Below are 20,126 nucleotides of genomic sequence, written 5' to 3'. Positions count from 1 at the left end.
TTCCCTTTCCAAATAAATTTGATAACTAGCTTTTCCAAGTCTGCAAAGTAGGTTGTTGGAATTTTGATTGGGATTGCATTGAATCTGTAGATGAGTTTGGGTAGAATGGACATCTTAATGACATTTAGCCTTCCTATCCATGAACATGGAATATTTTTCCATCTTTTAAGGTCCCCTGCTATTTCTTTTAGTAGAGTTATGTAGTTTTCTTTGTATAGGTCTTTTACATCTTTGGTTAAGTTGATTCCTAGGTACTTGATTTTTTTAGTTGCTATTGAAAATGGTATCTTTTTCTTGAGTGTCTCTTCAGTTTGTTCATTTCTAGCATATAGAAACATTACTGACTTATGTGCATTAACCTTGTATCCCGCTACTTTGCTAAATTTGTTTATTAGCTCTAGTAGCTGTATCGTCGATTTCTCAGGGTTTTCTAGATATAAGATCATATCATCTGCAAACAATGACAGTTTTACTTCTTCTTTTCCAATTTGGATGCCTTTTATTTCTTTGTCTTGCCGGATTGCCCTGGCTAGCACTTCCAGCACAATGTTGAATAACAGTGGTGACAGCGGGCATCCTTGTCTTGTTCCTGATCTTAGAGGGAAGGCTTTCAGTCTCTCACCATTGAGTACTATGCTGGCTGTGGGTTTTTCATATATGCTCTTTATCATGTTGAGGAAGTTTCCTTCAATTCCTACCTTTTGAAGTGTTTTTATCAAAAAGGGATGTTGGATTTTGTCAAATGCTTTTTCAGCATCTATTGAGATGATCAATTGATTTTTCCCTTTTGACTTGTTAATGTGTTGTAATACATTGATTGATTTTCTTATGTTGAACCATCCTTGCATGCCTGGAATGAACCCCACTTGGTCATGGTGTATGATTTTTTTAATGTGTCTTTGGATTCGATTTGCAAGTATTTTGTTGAGGATTTTTGCATCTATATTCATTAGGGAGATTGGCCGGTAGTTTTCCTTTTTTGTAGCATCTTTGCCTGGTTTTGGTATTAGATTGGTGTTAGCTTCATAAAATGAGTTAGGTAGTGTTCCATTTTCTTCAATGTTTTGAAAGAGTTTGAGTAAGATTGGTGTCAGTTGTTTCTGGAAAGTTTGGTAGAATTCCCCTGTGAAGCCATCTGGCCCTGGGCATTTATTTGTGGGAAGATTTTTGATGACTGATTGGATCTCTTTGCTTGTGATGGGTTGGTTGAGGTCTTCTATTTCTTCTCTGGTCAGTCTAGGTTGTTCATATGTTTCCAGGAAATTGTCCATTTCCTCTACATTATCCAGTTTGTTGCCATACAGTTGTTCATAGTATCCTCTTATAATTTTTTTAATTTCTTCAGGATCTGCAGTTATGTCACCTTTTTCATTCATTATTTTGTTTATATGGGTCTTCTCTCTTTTTGATTTTGTCAGTCTAGCTAGGGGCTTGCCAATCTTGTTGATCTTCTCAAAGAACCAACTTTTGGTGATATTTATCCTCTCTATTGTTTTTTTGTTCTCTATGTCATTTATTTCTGCTTTAATCCTTGTTATTTCTTTTCTTGTACTTGGTTTAGGATTGGTTTGCTGTTCATTTTCTAGCTTCTTCAGTTGATCCATTAGTTGTTTGATTTTGGCTCTTTCTTCCTTTTTAATATATGTGTTTAGTGCTATAAATTTCCCCCTCAGCACTGCTTTTGCTGCATCCCATAGGTTTTGGTATGTTGTGTTCTCATTTTCATTCGTCTCTATATATTTAGCAATTTCTCTTGCTATTTCTTCTTTAACCCACTGATTGTTTAGGAGTGTGTTGTTTAACCTCCAGGTATTTGTGAATTTTCTAAGTCTCTGATGGTTATTGACTTCTAATTGTATTCCATTGTGGTCAGAGAATGTGCTTTGAATAATTTCAATCTTTTTAAATTTATTGAGGCTTGTTTTATGTCCCAGCATATGATCTATTCTGGAGAAAGTTCCATGAGCACTAGAAAAGTATGTGTATCCTGGTGATTTGGGATGTAATGTCCTGTATATGTCTGTTAAATCTAATTCATTTATCAGATTGTTTAGGTTTTCAATTTCCTTATTGGTCTTCTGTCTGGTTGATCTATCTATAGGAGAGAGTGATGTGTTGAAGTCTCCCACAATTATTGTGGAAACATCAATTGCTTCCTTTAGTTTTGCCAGTGTTTCTCTCATGTATTTTGTGGCACCTTGGTTGTGTGCATAGAGATTTAAGATTGTTATTTCTTCTTGCTGAATTGCCCCTTTTATTAGTACGTAGTGGCCTTCTTTGTCTCTCAAAACATCCCTGCATTTGAAGTCTATTTTATCTGAGATTAATATTGCTACACCTGCTTTCTTTTGGCTGTAGCTTGCATGAAATATTTTTTTCCATCCTTTCACTTTCAGTTTCTTTGTGTCCCTGTGTCTAAGATGAGTCTCTTGTATGCAACATATTGATGGTTCATTTTTTTTGATCCATTCTGCGAATCTATATCTTTTAATTGGGGAGTTTAATCCATTTACATTCAACGTTATAACCGTGAAGGCATTTCTTGAATCAGCCATCTTATCCTTTGGTTTATGTTTGTCATATTTTTCCCCTCTGTCTATTAATATCCTTTATTGTACCCATACCGAATCTCTTTAGTACTGAACCTTTCTCCAAGTCTCTCTGTCCTTTCTTTGTTTCTCTGTCTGTAGGGCTCCCTTTAGTATCTCCAGTAGGGCAGGTCTCTTGTTAGCAAATTCTCTCAGCATTTGTTTGTCTGTGAAAAATTTAAGCTCTCCCTCAAATTTGAAGGAGAGCTTTGCTGGATAAAGTATTCTTGGCTGGAAATTTTTCTCACTCAGAATTTTAAATATATCGTGCCACTGCCTTCTTGCCTCCATGGTGGCTGCTGAGTAGTCACTACTTAGTCTTATGCTGTTTACTTTGTATGTGGTGAATTGCTTTTCTCTTGCTGCTTTCAGAACTTGTTCCTTCTCTTCTGTGTTTGATAGTGTGATCAGTATATGTCTCGGAGTGGGTTTATTTGGATTTATTCTATTTGGAGTTCGCTGAGCATTTATGATTTGTGTATTTATGTTGTTTAGAAGATTTGGGAAGTTTTCCCCAACAATTTCTTTGAATACTCTTCCTAGACCTTTACCCTTTTCTTCCCCTTCTGGGACACCAATGAGTCTTATATTTGGACGTTTCATATTATCTATCATATCCCTGAGGTCCATTTCGATTTTTTCAATTTTTTTCCCCATTCTTTCTTTTATGCTTTCATTTTCCATTCTGTCATCTTCGAGGTCACTGATTCGTTGTTCAACTTCCTCTAGTCTTGTACTATGAGTGTCCAGAATCTTTTTAATTTGGTCAACAGTTTCTTTAATTTCCATAAGATCATCTATTTTTTTATTTAGTCTTGCAATGTCTTCTTTATGCTCTTCTAGGGTCTTCTTGATTTCCTTTATCTCCCGTACTATGGTCTCATTGTTCATCTTTAGTTCTTTGAGTAGCTGCTCTAGGTGCTGTGTCTCTTCTGGTCTTTTGATTTGGGTGCTTGGGCTTGGGTTATCCATATCGTCTGGTTTTTTCATATGCTTTATAATTTTCTGTTGTTTTTGGCCTCTTGGCATTTGCAGAACTTGATAGGGTTCTTTTAGGATTTGTAGACCAATTGAAGTCCTTATCTCTAATTTATCAGATCTACAGCTTCGTGGAGTACACTTTCTCTAACTAACCAGCAGGTGGCGTCCACGAGCCACCTGTTCTCCACAAGCCAGTTCTCCCCTGCTTAGCCTTTTTGGTGAGTGGGGGAGTGAGTCTTGTGGGGTCCAATTGGTGTACCAAGCTTGTGTGTGTAGTTGGTGTTGCCTGCCCTGTATATGGGGCGTGTTTCTGGGCAGTCAGGGAGGGGGGGGTGGCTCTAACAATCAAATCTCCCTGGTGATCCTAGAGTTTTAAAGCTGCTGCAATAGTCTAATCCTTCAGTTCAGTCCTGCCACAGTTTGTCTCTGCCGCTGACCCACAAGTCCTTGGTATTGGCGTATGGCTCCTGAGACTTGCAAGTGGGCCCCTCTTCCAGGCCGTGCACCCTGGGTCCTCTGTTGAGGGATGACTGTGCTATGTCACAGGTGAGTGCTGTCCCCCCAGGGCAGTTCTGGGCTGCTGGGCTGTGTAGGGAGGCTCCCAGTCTGCTGAAATGATGGCTGAATGGGGCTTTGTTAATTCACACTGCTCTACCTTCCCAACTCTGGGACAATCAGCTGAGGTTGCAGGGAAGGCTAATGTCCACGCCCAGTTTTGTGGTGTGTGCCTGTTATTTGAAGCACTTCCGTCACACTGGGTTGTCTGGGGCAGTTCTGGTCTATGGGGCTGGCGATGGGCAGGAGTGTTTCCTGTCCACCAGGATGATGGCTGTGAGCGGACACCCCCCTTTTCTTGGGAAGTTGTGGTGTTTAGTGAATTTTCTCAGCCACTGGATTATTGCGTTTTGTCTCAGAGCTCTCCTAGTTCTGCTCTTGACTTGACCTGCCCAGATAGTAAGTCTTTGAAGCTTTCTGTATTGGGCTTAGATTTCGCTGATCTCAGCAGTTCCACATTTTCATGAGTGTTGTATGAAGTATGCCCAAAGTCAGATTGCTCTGTGGTGTCCAGTCCACGCAGTTCCTGGCTTTCTACCTACTTTCCTGGAGGAGTAACTAAAACATACAGCTCACCAGTCTGCCATCTTGCCCCGCCCTCCAGATAGCCTTTTTAGTATTTTAACATTTTAAAAATCCATGTAATTATAGTGTACTGATTTCTGTAGTACAGTATATTTTGTGCTATATTTCAAACTATTTAACAGAGTTAAATAATGCAGTTTATAATGAAATATTATGCTACATGACGAAAAGTAAGCCAAGATTCTAAATGAGCTAGACGTTGAGTGAGAGCTCTGAACACAGTGCTTCTGCAGAGGGAAGAGCTCAAGAATCAAGGAGGGATTGCGGAGACATGGCAAAGCAGGAAGCTCCAGGAATCAGTCCCACCGCCAGAACAATTATTAGACAGACAGGAACAATCTGAATCAACTGTTTCAAAACTCCAGAGTCAAGTAAATTGCCCTCTCCACATGGCAGTTACTGTCACCCAGCCCCCACTCACAGCAGGCAGCAGTGAGGTCCGGCCTCTGGCATAGCTCGCTGTGCTGGAGAAGGACACAAAAATCTACTTCTCCAAGATCCAGGGTGGGCATGGGCCAATCACCAATCATGGTTTTGATTCGTTACTTTGGATTCCTGGGAGCCCAGCTCCGAGAGTGGCTACTGTTCCAATCCACCATGGGCAAAGGCGGTGGAAGAGACTTACAGAGGCTTTGCTTCCTCAGATCTGTGGAGGACAGCTGAAGGGCTGCATTTGCTGGGCAAGTCAAGAAAATGCAGCTTTGGGGATGTGTAGAAGAAGCCCCTGGTGCTTTTCCTGGCCCCCCGCATCCCCTCTCCAAGGTGGTTTGGAGCTGGCCAGTGCCCCTTTGTGGGTCCCTGGCCTTGTTCAGGCTGGAAAAGACTGACTTGAGAAACTGCCCTCCAGAATGCCCCCCTCCCAGAATTTACCCTCCAGGCAAAAGCAGTTTGAGAGGATGACAGCAGTGTAAAATCAGTTGAGGCAGATGGCCTGGGGCAAAGGCTTACCTGCTCCACAGTGAAACCCCTAGGAGAGGGAGATCTGTCCAATGGGAAGTATAAAGGGCATTCAAATGCCTGTAAACGGGATCTCCGAAGGCCTCTAGCAGGCACAAGCCCAGAACAAGACACAGGGCCAGGAAAGACAAGGAGGACCCTGCACTTGACATTCACCTTGGGTGAGCCTTCATGATTGGAGGGCTGGCATTCAAGAAGATCTCTGTCATATCACCAGCTGGTTACAAAATCAAGAAATAGACCCCTCAGGGAGTAAATCCAAGAGTTAACATTTTACAATATTAAAATGTAACAATGTGCAACAAAACATTGTAAGGCCAACAAAGAAACAGGAAATGATGGTCCAACAAAAGGAAGAGGATAAAAATCTAGAAATCGTCAGTGAAGAAAACCAGACTGTGGACATACCAGACAAATAATTTTAAAAAATGATCTTCGGTATACTCAAGGAGATGAAGGAAAATACAAAAAAAAAAGAAGTATCAGGAAAATAATGAAGGAACAATATGAGAATCTCATTGAAAAGACAGAAGTTTTAAAAAGGATCCAAACAGAATTATGGGAGTTGAAGACCACAATAACAGAAATGAAAAATTCCCAGGAATAACAGATTGGAGCTGGCAGAAAAAAGAATCAGAGAACTCAAAGACAAAACAATTGAAATGAGTCAGGCTAAGGATCAGAAAGAAAAAAGAATTATAAAAAACAAAAATAGCCTAAGAGACCTCTGGGACACCATTAAGTGTGCCAATATACACATTATAGGAGTCCCAGAAGGAGAAGAGAGGAAGGGACAGAAGGAATATTCAAAGAAATATTGACAAAGGCTTTCCAAACTTAAAATCAAACAAACAAAAAAACCATGAATATGCACATGCATGAAGCTCAGAGAACACCAAGCAGGATAAACTTGAGGAGAAACATGCCCTGTCATGCACTGGTCAAACTGACAAATGCAAAGGACAGGGAGAAAATTCTGAAAGCTGTAAGAGAAAAGCAATGTGTTATGTATAAGGGAGTCCCAATTAAATTTAGATTAAGTGCCAATTTCTCATCAGAAACCATGGAGGCAAAAAAAGTAGTGAGTTGAAAAACTATATGTGCTGAAAGAAAAGAATTGCCAATCAAGAATTTTATATCCACTGAGACTTTCTTTCAAAAATGAGGGAGAGATTAAGACATTTTCAGATGAACAACAGCTGAGGGGGTTCACTACCACTAGGCGTGCCCTACAAGCAATGCTAAAGGGAGTTCTTCAGACCAAAATGAAAGGGCACTAGAGAGTGGTTCACAGTGGCATAAAGAAATAAAGATATCTTATGTAACCATTTGGGTAATTATAAATGCCAGTATTTTTGTAGTGTATTTTTTAGAAGTAACTACTTCTACCTAAAGGTACTAAAAAGCACATGCATAAAAAGTGATGTTAAGTCTGTAGTTTTATATATACAATGTACAAGGATATAATTGGTAAGAAGTACAAAAAAAAAAGGTGTGGGGACACAGGAGTATAGGAATAGTTATGTGAATGCTACTGAAGTCAAATTGGTATCAAATAAAATATGATTTTACATATTTAAGATGTTAAATTTTCAACCACTTAATAACCACAAAAAAAAAATGTAAAAAATACATTCAGAGAAAAATGAGAAGGAACTCAATATGGTACAGTAGAAAAAAATCAAATAATAAAAGTAAGCAATAACAGAAGAATTGAAGAACAAAAATGATACACAACTTACAAAGACTAAATAGCAAAATGGCAGAAGAATGCCCTGTATTATCAGTAGTGACTCTAAATGTAAACGGGTTAAACTCACCAGTTGAAAGGCAGAGGTTGGTAGAATAGATAAGAATGCATAACCCAATTATATGCTGTCTAAGAGGAAATCACCTTAAATTCAAAGATACAAGTAGTTGAAAATGAAAGGATGGAAAACACATACCATGAGAGCAGTAACCAAAAGAAAGCTGGGGTAGCTAAACTAATATCAGATAAAATAGACTAAGTCAAAAGCTGTTATGAAAGACAGCCATTATATACTGATAAAGGTATACAAGAGAACATAACAATTATAAATATATATGCACCTCACACCGGAGACCAAATATATATGAAGAAAATACAAATTTGAAGAGAGAAATTGATGGTTCTACCTCAATAGTAGGAGAATTTAACACATCACTTTCAATAAGGAATAGAACATCTAGATAGAAGATCAACAAGGAAATACAAGTCTCAAATTATACTCTAAACTAACTAGACCTAACACATATATAAAACATTTCACCCAGCTAAAACAGAATGCACATTCTTCTTGGATAGAACATATCTTAGGTCACAAAAAAATTCTCAATAAATTCAAAAATATTGAAATCATGCAATGTATGTTCTCCAAACACAATGGAATGAAGCTGGATATCAATAACAGAAGTGGGGAAAGGAAAATTCACAAATACATGAAAATTAAACAATGTGCTCAGACAACCAGTGGCTTACAGAGGAAATCACAAGAGAAATTAGGAAATATCTTGAAGCAAATGACACAGAAAATAAAACATACCAAACCTATGGGATGCAGCAAAGGCAGCACTGAGAGGGAAATTTATAGCTCTAAATGCTTATATTAAAATAGAAGAAAGATTTCAAATCAGTTACCTAACCTCAAACCTAAAGGACTAGAAAAAGAAAAGCAAACTAAACCCAAAACAGGCAGAAGGAAGGAAATAACAAAGATTAGACAGATCATTGGAATAGGGAATAATAATAATAATAATAATAATAATGAAAGAATCAAAATAACCAAAAGTTGATTCTTTGAAAATATCAATACATTTGACAAACCTTTAGCCAGACTGATGAAGAAAAAAGAGAGGACACAAATAACTAAAATCAGAAATGAAAAGGGAAACATTACTACTGACCCACTGAAATAAAAAGGGCTATTAGAGGATACTATGAACAACTGTATGCCAACAAATTAGATAACCTATATGAAATGGACAAATTCCTATTTTCCAGTTTGCTAATGCTGCCGGGATGCAAAACACCAGAAATGGATTGGCTTTTATAAAAGGGGGTTTATTTGGTTACACAGTTACAGTCTTAAGGCCATAAAGCGTCCAAGGTAATGCATCAACAATCAGGTAGCTTCACTAAAGGATGGTCAATGGCGTCTGGGAAACCTCGTTAGCTGGGAAGGCACGTGGCTGGTATCTGCTCTGGAGTCCTGGTTTCAAAATGGCTTTCTCCCGGGACGTTCCTCTCTAGTCTGCAGCTTCTCTTCAAATGTCACTCTCAGCTGCTCTTGGGGCATTTCTCCTCGCTTAGCTTCTCTGGAGCAAAAGTCTGCTTTCAAAGGCCTTCTCCAAAATGCCTCTATAAGTTGCAGCTCCTCTCTGAGCTCCTGTACATTCTTCAGAGTATCCCTCTTGGCTGTAACAAGCTCACTCCTGTCTGAGCTTATATAGTGCTCTAGTAAACTAATCAAGGCCCATGCTGAATGGGCAGGGCCACACCTCCATGGAAATATCCAATCAGAGTTATCATCTACAGTTGGGCAGGTCACATCTCCATGGAAACACTCAAAGAATTACAATCTAATCAACACTAATACATCTGCCCACTTAAGATTGCATCAAACATAATGGCGTTTTGGGGGACATAATACATTCACACTAGCACATCCTAGAAACATGCAAATTACCTACACTGATTCAAGAAGAAATAGAAGATCTCAGCAAACCAATAGCTAGTAAAGAGATTGAATCAGTTATCAAAAAACCTCCCAACAAAGAAAAGCCCAGGACAAGATGGCTTCATAGGGGAATTTTTACCAAACAGTCCAAGAAGAATTAACACCAATCCTGTTCAGATTCTTCCAAAAAATAGAAGAGGAGGGAACTTGCTCTAATTCATTCTACGAAACCAACATCACCCTCATATCAAAGCCACATAAAGATACCACAATGAAGGAAAATTACAGACCAACATCTCATGAATATGGATGCAGAAATCCTCAAAAAATATTAGCAGACTGAATCCAGTAACACATTAAAAGAATTATACACCATGATCAAGTGGGATTTATCCAAAGTAAACAAGAATGGTTGAACATAAGCAAGTTAATTAAGGCACTATACCACATTAACAGAATGAAGGAATAAAAAATCACATGATCATGTCAGTTGACACAGAAAAACGGAATTTGACAAAATCTAGCACTCTTGGTAATAACTAGAAAACTAGGAATAAAATGAAACTTCCTCAATATGATAAGGGGCATATTTGAAAAGCCCACAGCTAACATCATACTTAATAGTCAAAGACTGAACACCTTCCCTGTAAGTTCAGAAACAAGACAAAGATGCCTGTTGTCACCACTGTTATTTGGCATTGTATTGAAAGTTCTAGTCAGAGAAATAAGGCAAGAGAAAGAAAAAAAGGCATTTGAATTGGAAAGGAAAAAGCAAAACTCCCCTATTTGCAGATAACATGATCCTATATGTATAGAAATTCCTGAAACATCCATACAAAGTTTCTAGAGCTAATAAATGAATTCAGCAAAGTGATGGGGTACAAGATCAACACCCCAAAATCAGTGTTTCTGTACACTAATAATGAGAAGAAATTTAAAAACATTCCATTTACAATAGCAACTAAAAGAATAAAATCTAGGAATAAATCTAACCAAGAATGCAAGGACTTGTACACAGAAGGCTACAAAACATTGCTAAAAGAAATCAAAGAAGACCTAAATAAATGGAAGGACATTCTGCATTCATGGATTGGAGATGTTAAGATGTCAAGTACCCAAAGTGATTTACAGAATCAATGCAATCCCAATCAAAATTCCAATAGTCTTCTTTACAGAAATGGAAAAGCCAATCATCAAATTTATATGGAAGGATAAGGAGTCCTGAATAGCCAAAACCATGTTGAAAAAGAAGAACAAAGTTGGAAGATTCATATTTCCAATATTGAGAGTTATTACAAAGCCACAGTAATCAAAAGAGCATGGTACTGTTACTAAGACAGACATATAGAACAATGGAATAAAATTGAGGGCTCAGACATTAACCCTCACATTTATGGACAACTGATTTTTGAGAAGGGGGCAGAGACCACTCAATTGGGAAAGAAGAGTCACTTCAACAGATGGTGCTAAGAAAACTGGATCTCCATTTGCAAAAGAATTCAGGTGGACTGCTACCTCACACCATATACAAAAATTGACTCAAAATGGATCAAAGACCTAAATAATAGAATCAGAACTATAAAACTCCTAAAAGAAAATGTAGGGAAGCATCATCAGGACTTTGTGTTAGGCTGTGGTTTCTTAGACTTTATACCCAAAACACAAGCAACAAAAGAAATAGATTAATGAGACCTTATCAAAATTAAAAACTTGCATGCATCAAAGTACTCTATCATGAAAATAAAACAACAACCTGCACAATGGGAGAAAATATTTAGAAACCACATATCTGATAAGGCTTTAATATCCAGAATATATGAAAAAAATCCTTCAATTCAACAGCAAAGAGACAACCAAAATTAAAAATAGGCAAAAGACTAAAATAGACATTGCTCCAAAGAATACAAATGGCCACAAAGCACATGAAAAGATGTTCAACATCATTAGTCATTATGGAAATGCAAATCAAAACCACAATGCAATACCATTTCACACCCACTAGAATAGCTACTATTTTAGAAACAGAAAATTACAAGTATTGGTGAGGATGTGAAGAAATAGTAACACTCGTTCATTGCTGATGACAGTGTAAAATGGTGCAGCTGCTGAGAAAGAGCTTGGTGGTTCCTCAGAAAGTTAAGTATAGAATTACCATATAACCCAGCAATCCAGCTTCTAGGTATACACCCCAAAGAATCAGCATTCTATACAATTACCAAATGTTGGAAGCAACCCAAGTGTCCATCAAATGATGAATAGATGAACAAAATGTGGTATATAAACACAATGGAATATTATTCAACTGAAAAAAGGAATGAAGTTCTGATACATGTGACAACATGGATGAACTTTGAAGATATCATGTTGGGTGAAATAAACCAGACACAAAAAGACAAAATTATATATCACACTGATACGAAATAATTCGATTCAGCAAACTTGTAGTGTCAGAATCTAGAATTTAGGTTATTAGGGTACATGATGGAGGTAGGGAATAAGAAATTAAGGCTTAAAATGTACATAGTTTCTATTTAGGATGATGGAAATGTTTTGTTAATAGATGGTGGTGATGGTAGCACAACATTGTGAATGTAATTAATAGCAGTGAATTATACTTTGAATGTGGTTGAAAGAGGAAATGTTAAGTTGTATATATTTTACTAAAATAAAAATTAAAAAAAAAATCCACGGAACTATACAACACAAATAGTGAACCCTAAGTTAAACTGTGGACTAAGTACAATTATAAAAATGTACTTCCATCCATTGTAACAAATGTACCACACCAATGCAAGGTGATATATGGGAATCCTGTGTTTCATGCATAATTGTTTTATAAATGCACAACTTATCTAAAAAAAAAAAATGTCAAGGAAGAAAAAGATCCTCGTCTAAACAAAGGAAAGAGGAAGCAGAGGGAAAAGAAAAAAAAAAGATTCAAGTCTTTTGAATATTTTAAACCATGAATTTGAATTCTGAAAATTAGAAACCACTTACGTTCATGTTGCAGTTTGCATTATTGTTCATGTACACCAACGTAGAAAACATTTTCCAATGTTTGCTCCAACTAATTAACAAAAGTCATCTACTTACATGCAAAAAGTACTACCCTTGTTGCTGAAGAGTTGATTTAATCTTTTAACAAAATCTTAAATATTTCTAATTTCCTTTGCCCTTAAACCTTGCAGTTAATCAGACTTTCAGTCATGTTCTCTCTTCTTCCCATTTCCCATCTCTTTTCTCTTCTGCCTGGTCTGCAATTCCAGACATTCCATTCTGCACTCTTCACCCCTTATGCAATCTTCCATCTTAAGTGGGGCTTTGTGGACATAGTCATTCATTTCTTAGCTCATGGTCTTTGCAGCCTCCTGCCAAAACATCCCTTCCTCTCCTGAATGCCTTTGTGCAACTTGTGACACACACTGAGTTTCTGGCAGTAGGATTAACTTTGGGTAAAAGTGTACTGTGTGTTTTGGGTGCAGTTCATTGTTTGCTGTTCTGGTTAGCAAACTACATGATGACTTAAGCAGTGGTACTCTGGGCATTTTAGTTTAGGGTGTGGATATTCTGTAACAGAGTTGTCAACTCCTGCTTTTTCTTGAGGACAATTAGCTAAACGCTGGTTTTAATCAGTTTGTTGTGGCTTGTTTGGTCTTTTAGTAGACCAACTATTTGCTCAAGCAGAAGGAGCCTGCCTTCAACACACTAGGTTGGTTCTGCCCTCTGCAAACTCTCCTTTCCTGGCATTAAATAAAGTCTTTTCTCCATCTTGGTATCCCTTGGAATCTGCTCTCCTGAGCTTGCTCCAACTGTTCCCTTCATGGTGTCAGGTGCAGTTCATGGAGCACAGGAACCGGGGTCTAGGTGTGGTTTCCATCTCGCTGGGAGCAACAGGCAGATACTGAGGGTGGAGGACCTGAGTCACAGCTACACAATTGCAGAGCAACCGTGACATGCTCTGGGAAACAAAAATGACTGCTGAACACCAAAGTATCACTTTCCCTCTTTGACTCAAGAATGTTATTGTAAACCTTAGCAAAACAAAGCAGTGATACTGACTCAGTCTCCTAAACATCAGTCCCGAACTTTTAAATTGAGCTAAGGGGCTTAAACAGCAATTAGATTCATGTAACTTCGTTAATTGCTGTATCTTCCATGTTGGCTTTGTCCCAGAGATTTCCGATGGCTCCAGCAGCTTTGGAGTCAGCGTCTCCAACATGTTTGCATCTGACCTGTGACCTAAACTTCAGTGTTATTTTCAGCTGTTCTTTGACAGGGAATCCAACAGCTGCTGTTTAATACCACAGACAACTTTTGACACACGCTGAATTTCTAGCAATAGGATTAATCTGCAGATCTTGAGCTCTGATTCAAAGCTGACTATAATTTTCCTGCACAGAGGGGAAAAGTCCAAACTACAAGTTCAGTATTAACTTTTAATCAAACAAAAAACATTTTTGTGCTGCAATTAATTTTGTAGATAACTGCAAAGTATATTTGTTATACTTTGCTTATTAGTGGTTATAATACTGAATTTGAAAACACTGTTCAGTGGAGTACCTGGTCACAAAGAAATTCTAAAATGTTAGATATCTATTGAGAAAGTGTTTGACGTTTTAAAAAAAAAAAAGTCTCTAAAAAATCTGAGGCTCTGTGGAAATGTGACCATTCCATATAAACTTCATTTAGCAAAAGGCAAAAAGTTTTAGAAAAGCAGATTAATCTAAACACATATTTTAAGCAAATTTTTCACTGAATCCTAAAAGGAATAGCAGAACTTTTCTTTTTTAGTTCAGTTTTGGTGGTTTTCTTTGCATGCACAAGATAAACTTCAAAAAACTTGAAAAGATCGATTTCCAGATCAGTAACTTGCTGGTGGTTTTAATGTCCAGACAAGTTATAACAGTGCTTTCAATGGCAAAACTAATTTTCCATTTGCTGTAAAGTATCACATGATAGAGAGCTTGAAACTGTCTTCCACAGATAATGGCAAAAATAACAGGCAGCTTAGTATTACCATACTAGGGGTGTGTCAATTCTCTCCCGTGTTCTCCTCTCTCTCTCTCTCTCTCTCTCTCTCTCTCTCTCTCTCTCTCTCGTGATAAACTCAATGGGGTTGTCTATTTTTAACCTCCTGTTCTTTCCTTTTGGCAGAGTAATCAGTGCAAGCTGAGCTCTTTCCCTGAATGAATTCAAGTAACCCTGATGGTTGCCCTCTGAAATGACCAGCAGGCACACATCTGTACAGAGAGGCTGCCTAAAGTATAAACTCTGGTTCTAAAGTACCATGTCCAGCCAAGGAAGTCCTGGTGCGGAGTTTTCTACAACAACAGTCAGTTCGGTAGCTGTGCAGGCTGGAGACTCCAAAATCATTATAGCTGTTATAAAGGTAAGTAACAACTTTCGTTTTTTCTGCGTGGCTCTGGGCTTCTTTGATAACCCTAAAGAACATTCCAGGCAATCAGCAGTACAGAGCATATAGAAGATAACATTCTTATCTTTAAATCAGCTACTGAGAGTAACCTCTACTAAGCTTTAGCCATTTACCAGTTTCTTTTTCCTTTTAGTTAGAAAACATCTACAGCAGCTTGGTGAAACTTTCCACCATATACTTTCATTTTTTTTTAAAGGCGAGGCATTTGTCGTTAAAGTTAATGATTGCCAGACTGAGAAGTCAGTGAACCTGTGAAACGGTTATGATTTTTAGAGGGTGGTTGTGATGGAGGAGCGAGGAGGAAGGTATTGGCAGATGGGGATGGCACTGTTTTCAACATGATTGAGAGCAGGGTACACCTGGTAAGAGGCTCTAACATGCGCCCTCCCACAGCACTGGGTTTGACATGGTTAAGTCACTGCTAAATCCTTGTTACATTGTTGGAGGAACGAAGACCCTCCAGCAAAGCTACAAAGGGCATGTGTCAGATTTGCTCTTAACAGCAGGAAGTTGAAGTCACTTGGGGCTTAAGGTCACTGCATGTTTTATATGAAGTTATTTTCCATTTGCAAAGATAACCACACATTTTTAGGTTAAAGAAGGCATCCATGATTTTATCCCCTGTACAAATGGCCTGCCTAAGTTCCTGAAACATCATAACTTGGGCTTTGGACAATTTACCACCCAAAGAATTCAGTGTTTAGTGAAGGAAATCCCTGCAAACAAGCTGGTATTCACCAGCCATTTTCTTCCAGGACCCCACCAGGCTTCATTCAATGGCCTTTCTGGTCTTTTGTTAGAGCATGGACAATAAGGCCTGTCTAATTTAACATAATTACTGCAAATTTTATGGTAAATTCATAACTTAAAAATAGCACTTGACATTGAGTAAAATGATTCACTCTGTAAACATATAAATGCAAAGTTTTCCTACCAAGTCCGGTTTCCCAGTGCTGTTGAGACTTGGCCCTCACATAAACAGGACCTCTGCTCTCTAATATTTCCAAAGGCAGTGATTTGAGATGAAAAGAAACCCGAAGCAGAAGTAGCAAGAATTGATAATTTGCTTGTGATTTAATGATGCCTTGAATAAATGCAAATTTCAGCAATATGGGATAAGAGGCAAATACACTATTGAAAACAGTTAATATTTCTTTTTCTGAAATATGAAACACTCCGAGCAGAATGAGAGAGAGTACTTAGGGAATAAATTGTAAAAGCATCAGAAATAGATTAAAAGTAAGAAAACAACTTAAAAATTACACTGGAAACTATTTTATTTCACCTGAATTCTGTTTCTAAGAATGCCCCGTCCCATCCTTACCCTCCACCCCCAACTCCCTTAATTCGCTGCCCTCCCCAAATAAAATAAATTTCAAGCAGCTCAAAGTAAAAGGTCCATCTTTAAGGAATAGAAGTGTCAGTGTCTGATCTATATGGGCTCCTTGTTTCTAAATTATCTCAGGGCACTAATTATATTCTAGAATAGAAACACATTTTTCTCATTTCTTGTTAGAAATTCAGTTATCCATGTGCATGTGCCTGTTAGTGGTTCCTCTTGCTTAATCAGTTGTTACTTCTTAGAAAAACAATTCCTCAGGAAATGCAATGATGAATTATGTCTTGGGGCAGTGGAAGTGTCCTGAGTATAAAAAACAAGTTAACTGCATTCAAATGGCAGTTGTCATAGGCATCTAATTTTACTGACATTTTCATACATACTCTATTGAATAATCAAAAACTGAAGTTGGAAAATGTTATGTTTTATCCTTGAAATAAGGTAAAAATCAATTGCTTCATCTGATGTTAATTTTTTTCTGGATGAACCAGCAAGGCCAAATGCAAAGACACTAATCAGCCTGAATTGCATTTACTAAAACTTTCCTGTATGTTTGTATCCCATGTCCTTAAGTGAGATCTCACTATTTTTTATGGATTTCAGTTTTGTGCATGAGAACATATACAACTGTGTGAATTACTCTGCAATTCTGTAATATTGAATAAGATGTAATCTATTGCACATGTTCGTCATTTGACAATTTTTAATTTAAATCTAATAAGCCAAGAGAAAAGAATTTATCCTAAGGATTTAAAAAGGGTATTTATTTTAGATCTTTTATGTTTCAACTTTAAGAAAGGCCCATCTCTATTGAAAGAATGAAGTGTTCACAGTATAAATGAAAATTTTTATTTAAAAAAAGGAGAAGAGAGAAGAGGAAGAAACAAAGGGAACTAAAAGTACATTTTATTTCATTTTTATTTTTAGTGTGGCACATGGGTCCAACTTCAGCTGGCTGAATCACAGCCTAATCTTTTAGAAATTGGTAGCAGTCAAGATGAAACCAAAAAACTTCTTCAGGATCATGAACTTCTTTTGGCCAAGCTCAAGGTAAGATATTAAGATGTGGAAAGATACAAAGTTAAAAAGAAATGAAACGCTATTTCTTACAGTTCCTCCAGCTTCCTTCTCATGTCACTAGCCACATGGCTTTTTTAAAATGGTGCCAGATAGATAATAGAGCAACACGGAAGTTATCCATGAGCAAACACCAGCATGGGAGAAAGTAACAATTTTTTTTTTAACTTTCCCTAACATGGTAGAAAATATGAAGTGATAATACTTTCACTGTAGAGAAATAAGTACTTTTTTCCCCTGGGTTGCCTCAGATAAAAAAAAAAAAATCTATCATTTTTCCATTTCATGCATTATTCTGTCAAATCACAACAACAGATCCAAACTTTCTATTGTTAATCATACCTACTGGCAAGAATAATTTAGAGGTTTTTTTTGTTTTGTTTTGTTTTGTTTTGTCACTGTTGAACTATCTGAAATGTCTCACTTTGTGCTTAATATTAAGAATCTTTGAAACTAAATATTTTTTAGTAAAATCAGACTTATTATTTCATATATGTTATGGTTATTTAGTTAAGATCTGAAAATGTTGTTGTTTTGAGACTGGCAGGTAAGACGTGTAATCAGGGCCAGCTACATAATTTGTGGGGTCCAGTGCAAAATGAAAATTTGGGACCCCCTTGTTCAAAAAGGAGACAAAAGCTTTCTCTCTCTTAATCTGCCATGGTGTTTTTTATTTGCTCCTTCAGGCATAGGAATACTGACAGAGCAATCCCAAACCTCATTCCTTACAGGTGCCCTGGACCTCTCCCCATGATTGGGTACATGGGGTGCTTGGGCTCGATCCCAATCCTGGGAGCCACAGCCAGTCCTCCTCTGGGGGGAGAGGGCTGTGGTCACTGTGATTGGAGGTGGGAGGATAGAGACAGGATGGCTGAGAGAAGCCATCTGGGAGAGGTAGGGAGGTGGTTCCAGGCAGTACTATATGAGGCCCATTGGACTTCACTTACAAAATACAAATGTAAGATAGAAGAATTAAGCATTTCAAGACAGCCACAATAGAGCACTGAACCCCAAGTGGGATCCCCTTCTGAGCACAAAGCCCTGTGGTGCAGTGAGCCCTGTAATAACTCTCATAGGCAAACAAATGTCGTCACTAAGATCAAAGAGGTTTGATGAGGATTCAAAAGACTAATTAATAGGGTGCTTTGTGTTTTCAGTGCTTTAATATTACAGCTTCTTTGAACATTTAGGCTGGAATTTGCACTTATTTTCTAGATTGAGAAACAGATCTCATCTGCATCTGATTGATATATAGGTGGGTAGGTAGGTAGAAGGAAACAGTAGTTTTCTGATTGGACAAAGTAATTGGCAAAAGTAATTGGGTATCAGACTGAGATGTTGAAGAAAGAATTAATTCTGAAGCAGGGGGCCTTTAGAATATGGAACTTCTTCTCTTTAGATATCTTGCTCTGGGGTGTCTTTGAAGGTACAAATCTCTGGTCACTAATAAATCCTTTGTATATATATAAAAAAAACATTACTGGTGAAAGAACATTGAATCAGGAATCAAAAAAACCTAGTTTTTATTTATAATTATGCTAATAACTAGAGATATTTCAATTAACAACTAAAAAAAGTGAGTAAACTCTTGAATCCCCAATCCCATGAACTATGTAAACCCAATACTTCCTTGCTATTCCCACCCATTCCTAGAGTACTCTCTATGGGCCCCTGTGTCCCAGCTCCTTCAGATCCATCTGCCAACTGCCTATGCTGAAGTTAACTTAGACATGAAACCATATCCCTTCCCGAGATCCCACTAATAATTCATACCCAGCCAGCATATTTAGGTTCACTGATGAATTGTGAGTAGTAGGAAGGTTCATGGGCTTTTGGTCTCTCAAGTTACCTCTCCTCTCCCCACATTCTTACTGTGTTCAGGACCTACTACTCCAGGGAGAATGTTCTCATAGGTGGAGCAATTCAGCTCTCCTTAGTGTCTATGTTCACATTTGCATACCTGAATCCATTAAGGAGCTCAACTGGAAAGGGGTTTCTGTCTACCAACTCCGTCCTCCTTAGAACGTGCTTGTGGTTCTAGATTATAAACATTTTGTTCTTTTATGCCATTCTTCAGGCTTTGGACTAACACGTAAGTCTTCTGGACTATAAAGGCTTTTTATCTGTAAACTAAGGGGATAGGACAGATCAAAGCTTCATATCTATTGTGGATCTTACAGTAAGATAGCATGTGAAGAAAGCCTTCTTGGACCAAATGGAGGGAAAGAGAAATGAAACAAAATAGAGTTTCAGTGGCTGAGAGATTTGAAATAGAGTCGAGAGGTCATTCTGGAGGTTACTCTTATGCAGTATATTGATATCCCTTTGTAGTTTTTAGTGTATTGGAATAGCTAGAAGGAAATACCTGAAACTGTTGAACTGCAATCCAGTAGCCTTGATTTTTGAAGATGATTGTGTAACTATATAGCTCTTAAGGTGTGACTGTAATTGTGAAAACCTTGCATCTGACACTCCCTTTATCCAGTGTATGGACAGATGAGTAAGAAAGCAAAGACAAAAAATAAATTAATAATAGGGGGGCATAAGGGGTATGGGATGTTTTGGGTTTTCTCTTTTTATTTTTATTTTCATTCTTATTTTTATTTTTTGAATAATGAAAATGTTCAAAAATTGTGGTGATGAATGCACAACTATATGATGATACTGTGAACCATTGATTGTACACTTTGGATGATGATCTGGTATGTGAATACTTCTCAATAAAATTGCATAAAAAAAGATAGCATGTGATCATGGAACCATTCTTCCTCCCTGAATGTGGGTCGAAGAATATGAGGTCTCAAATGGGAATAACTTTTGGCTTCGCATAGGCCTCTAGCCAGAACCCTCTTAACATCCATTTCCCTTACCCTGCTCCAGCTCACCCACCACCATCAACTCAGTTACCCCAT

At 37.7% G+C, this 20,126-nt stretch overlaps 1 protein-coding gene across 9 annotated transcripts in view; it reads left to right on the top strand.

The window, feature by feature from the left end:
* The window catches only part of CCDC141 (coiled-coil domain containing 141), a 232,839-nt gene that overhangs the window by 8,793 nt on the left and 203,920 nt on the right, over positions 1-20,126 (top strand). For 7 of the 9 annotated variants that reach the window (XM_037848538.1, XM_037848535.1, XM_037848543.1 and 4 more), the window contains exons 1-2: positions 14,469-14,753; positions 17,065-17,187. In XM_037848538.1, coding sequence (XP_037704466.1) covers positions 14,652-14,753; positions 17,065-17,187 — 225 coding nt within the window. In that variant the 5' untranslated portion in view covers positions 14,469-14,651. Of the gene's footprint in view, positions 1-14,372; positions 14,392-14,468; positions 14,754-17,064; positions 17,188-20,126 lie in introns of those variants that run through there. The other 2 variants (XM_037848537.1, XM_037848536.1) reach the window with 2 other exon arrangements.

Source organism: Choloepus didactylus, chromosome 9 (assembly GCF_015220235.1).
Source record: "Choloepus didactylus isolate mChoDid1 chromosome 9, mChoDid1.pri, whole genome shotgun sequence".
Lineage (NCBI taxonomy): Eukaryota > Metazoa > Chordata > Mammalia > Pilosa > Megalonychidae > Choloepus > Choloepus didactylus.
Note: the sequence above shows the minus strand (reverse complement) of the source record. Positions and strands in the feature narration are given on the sequence as shown.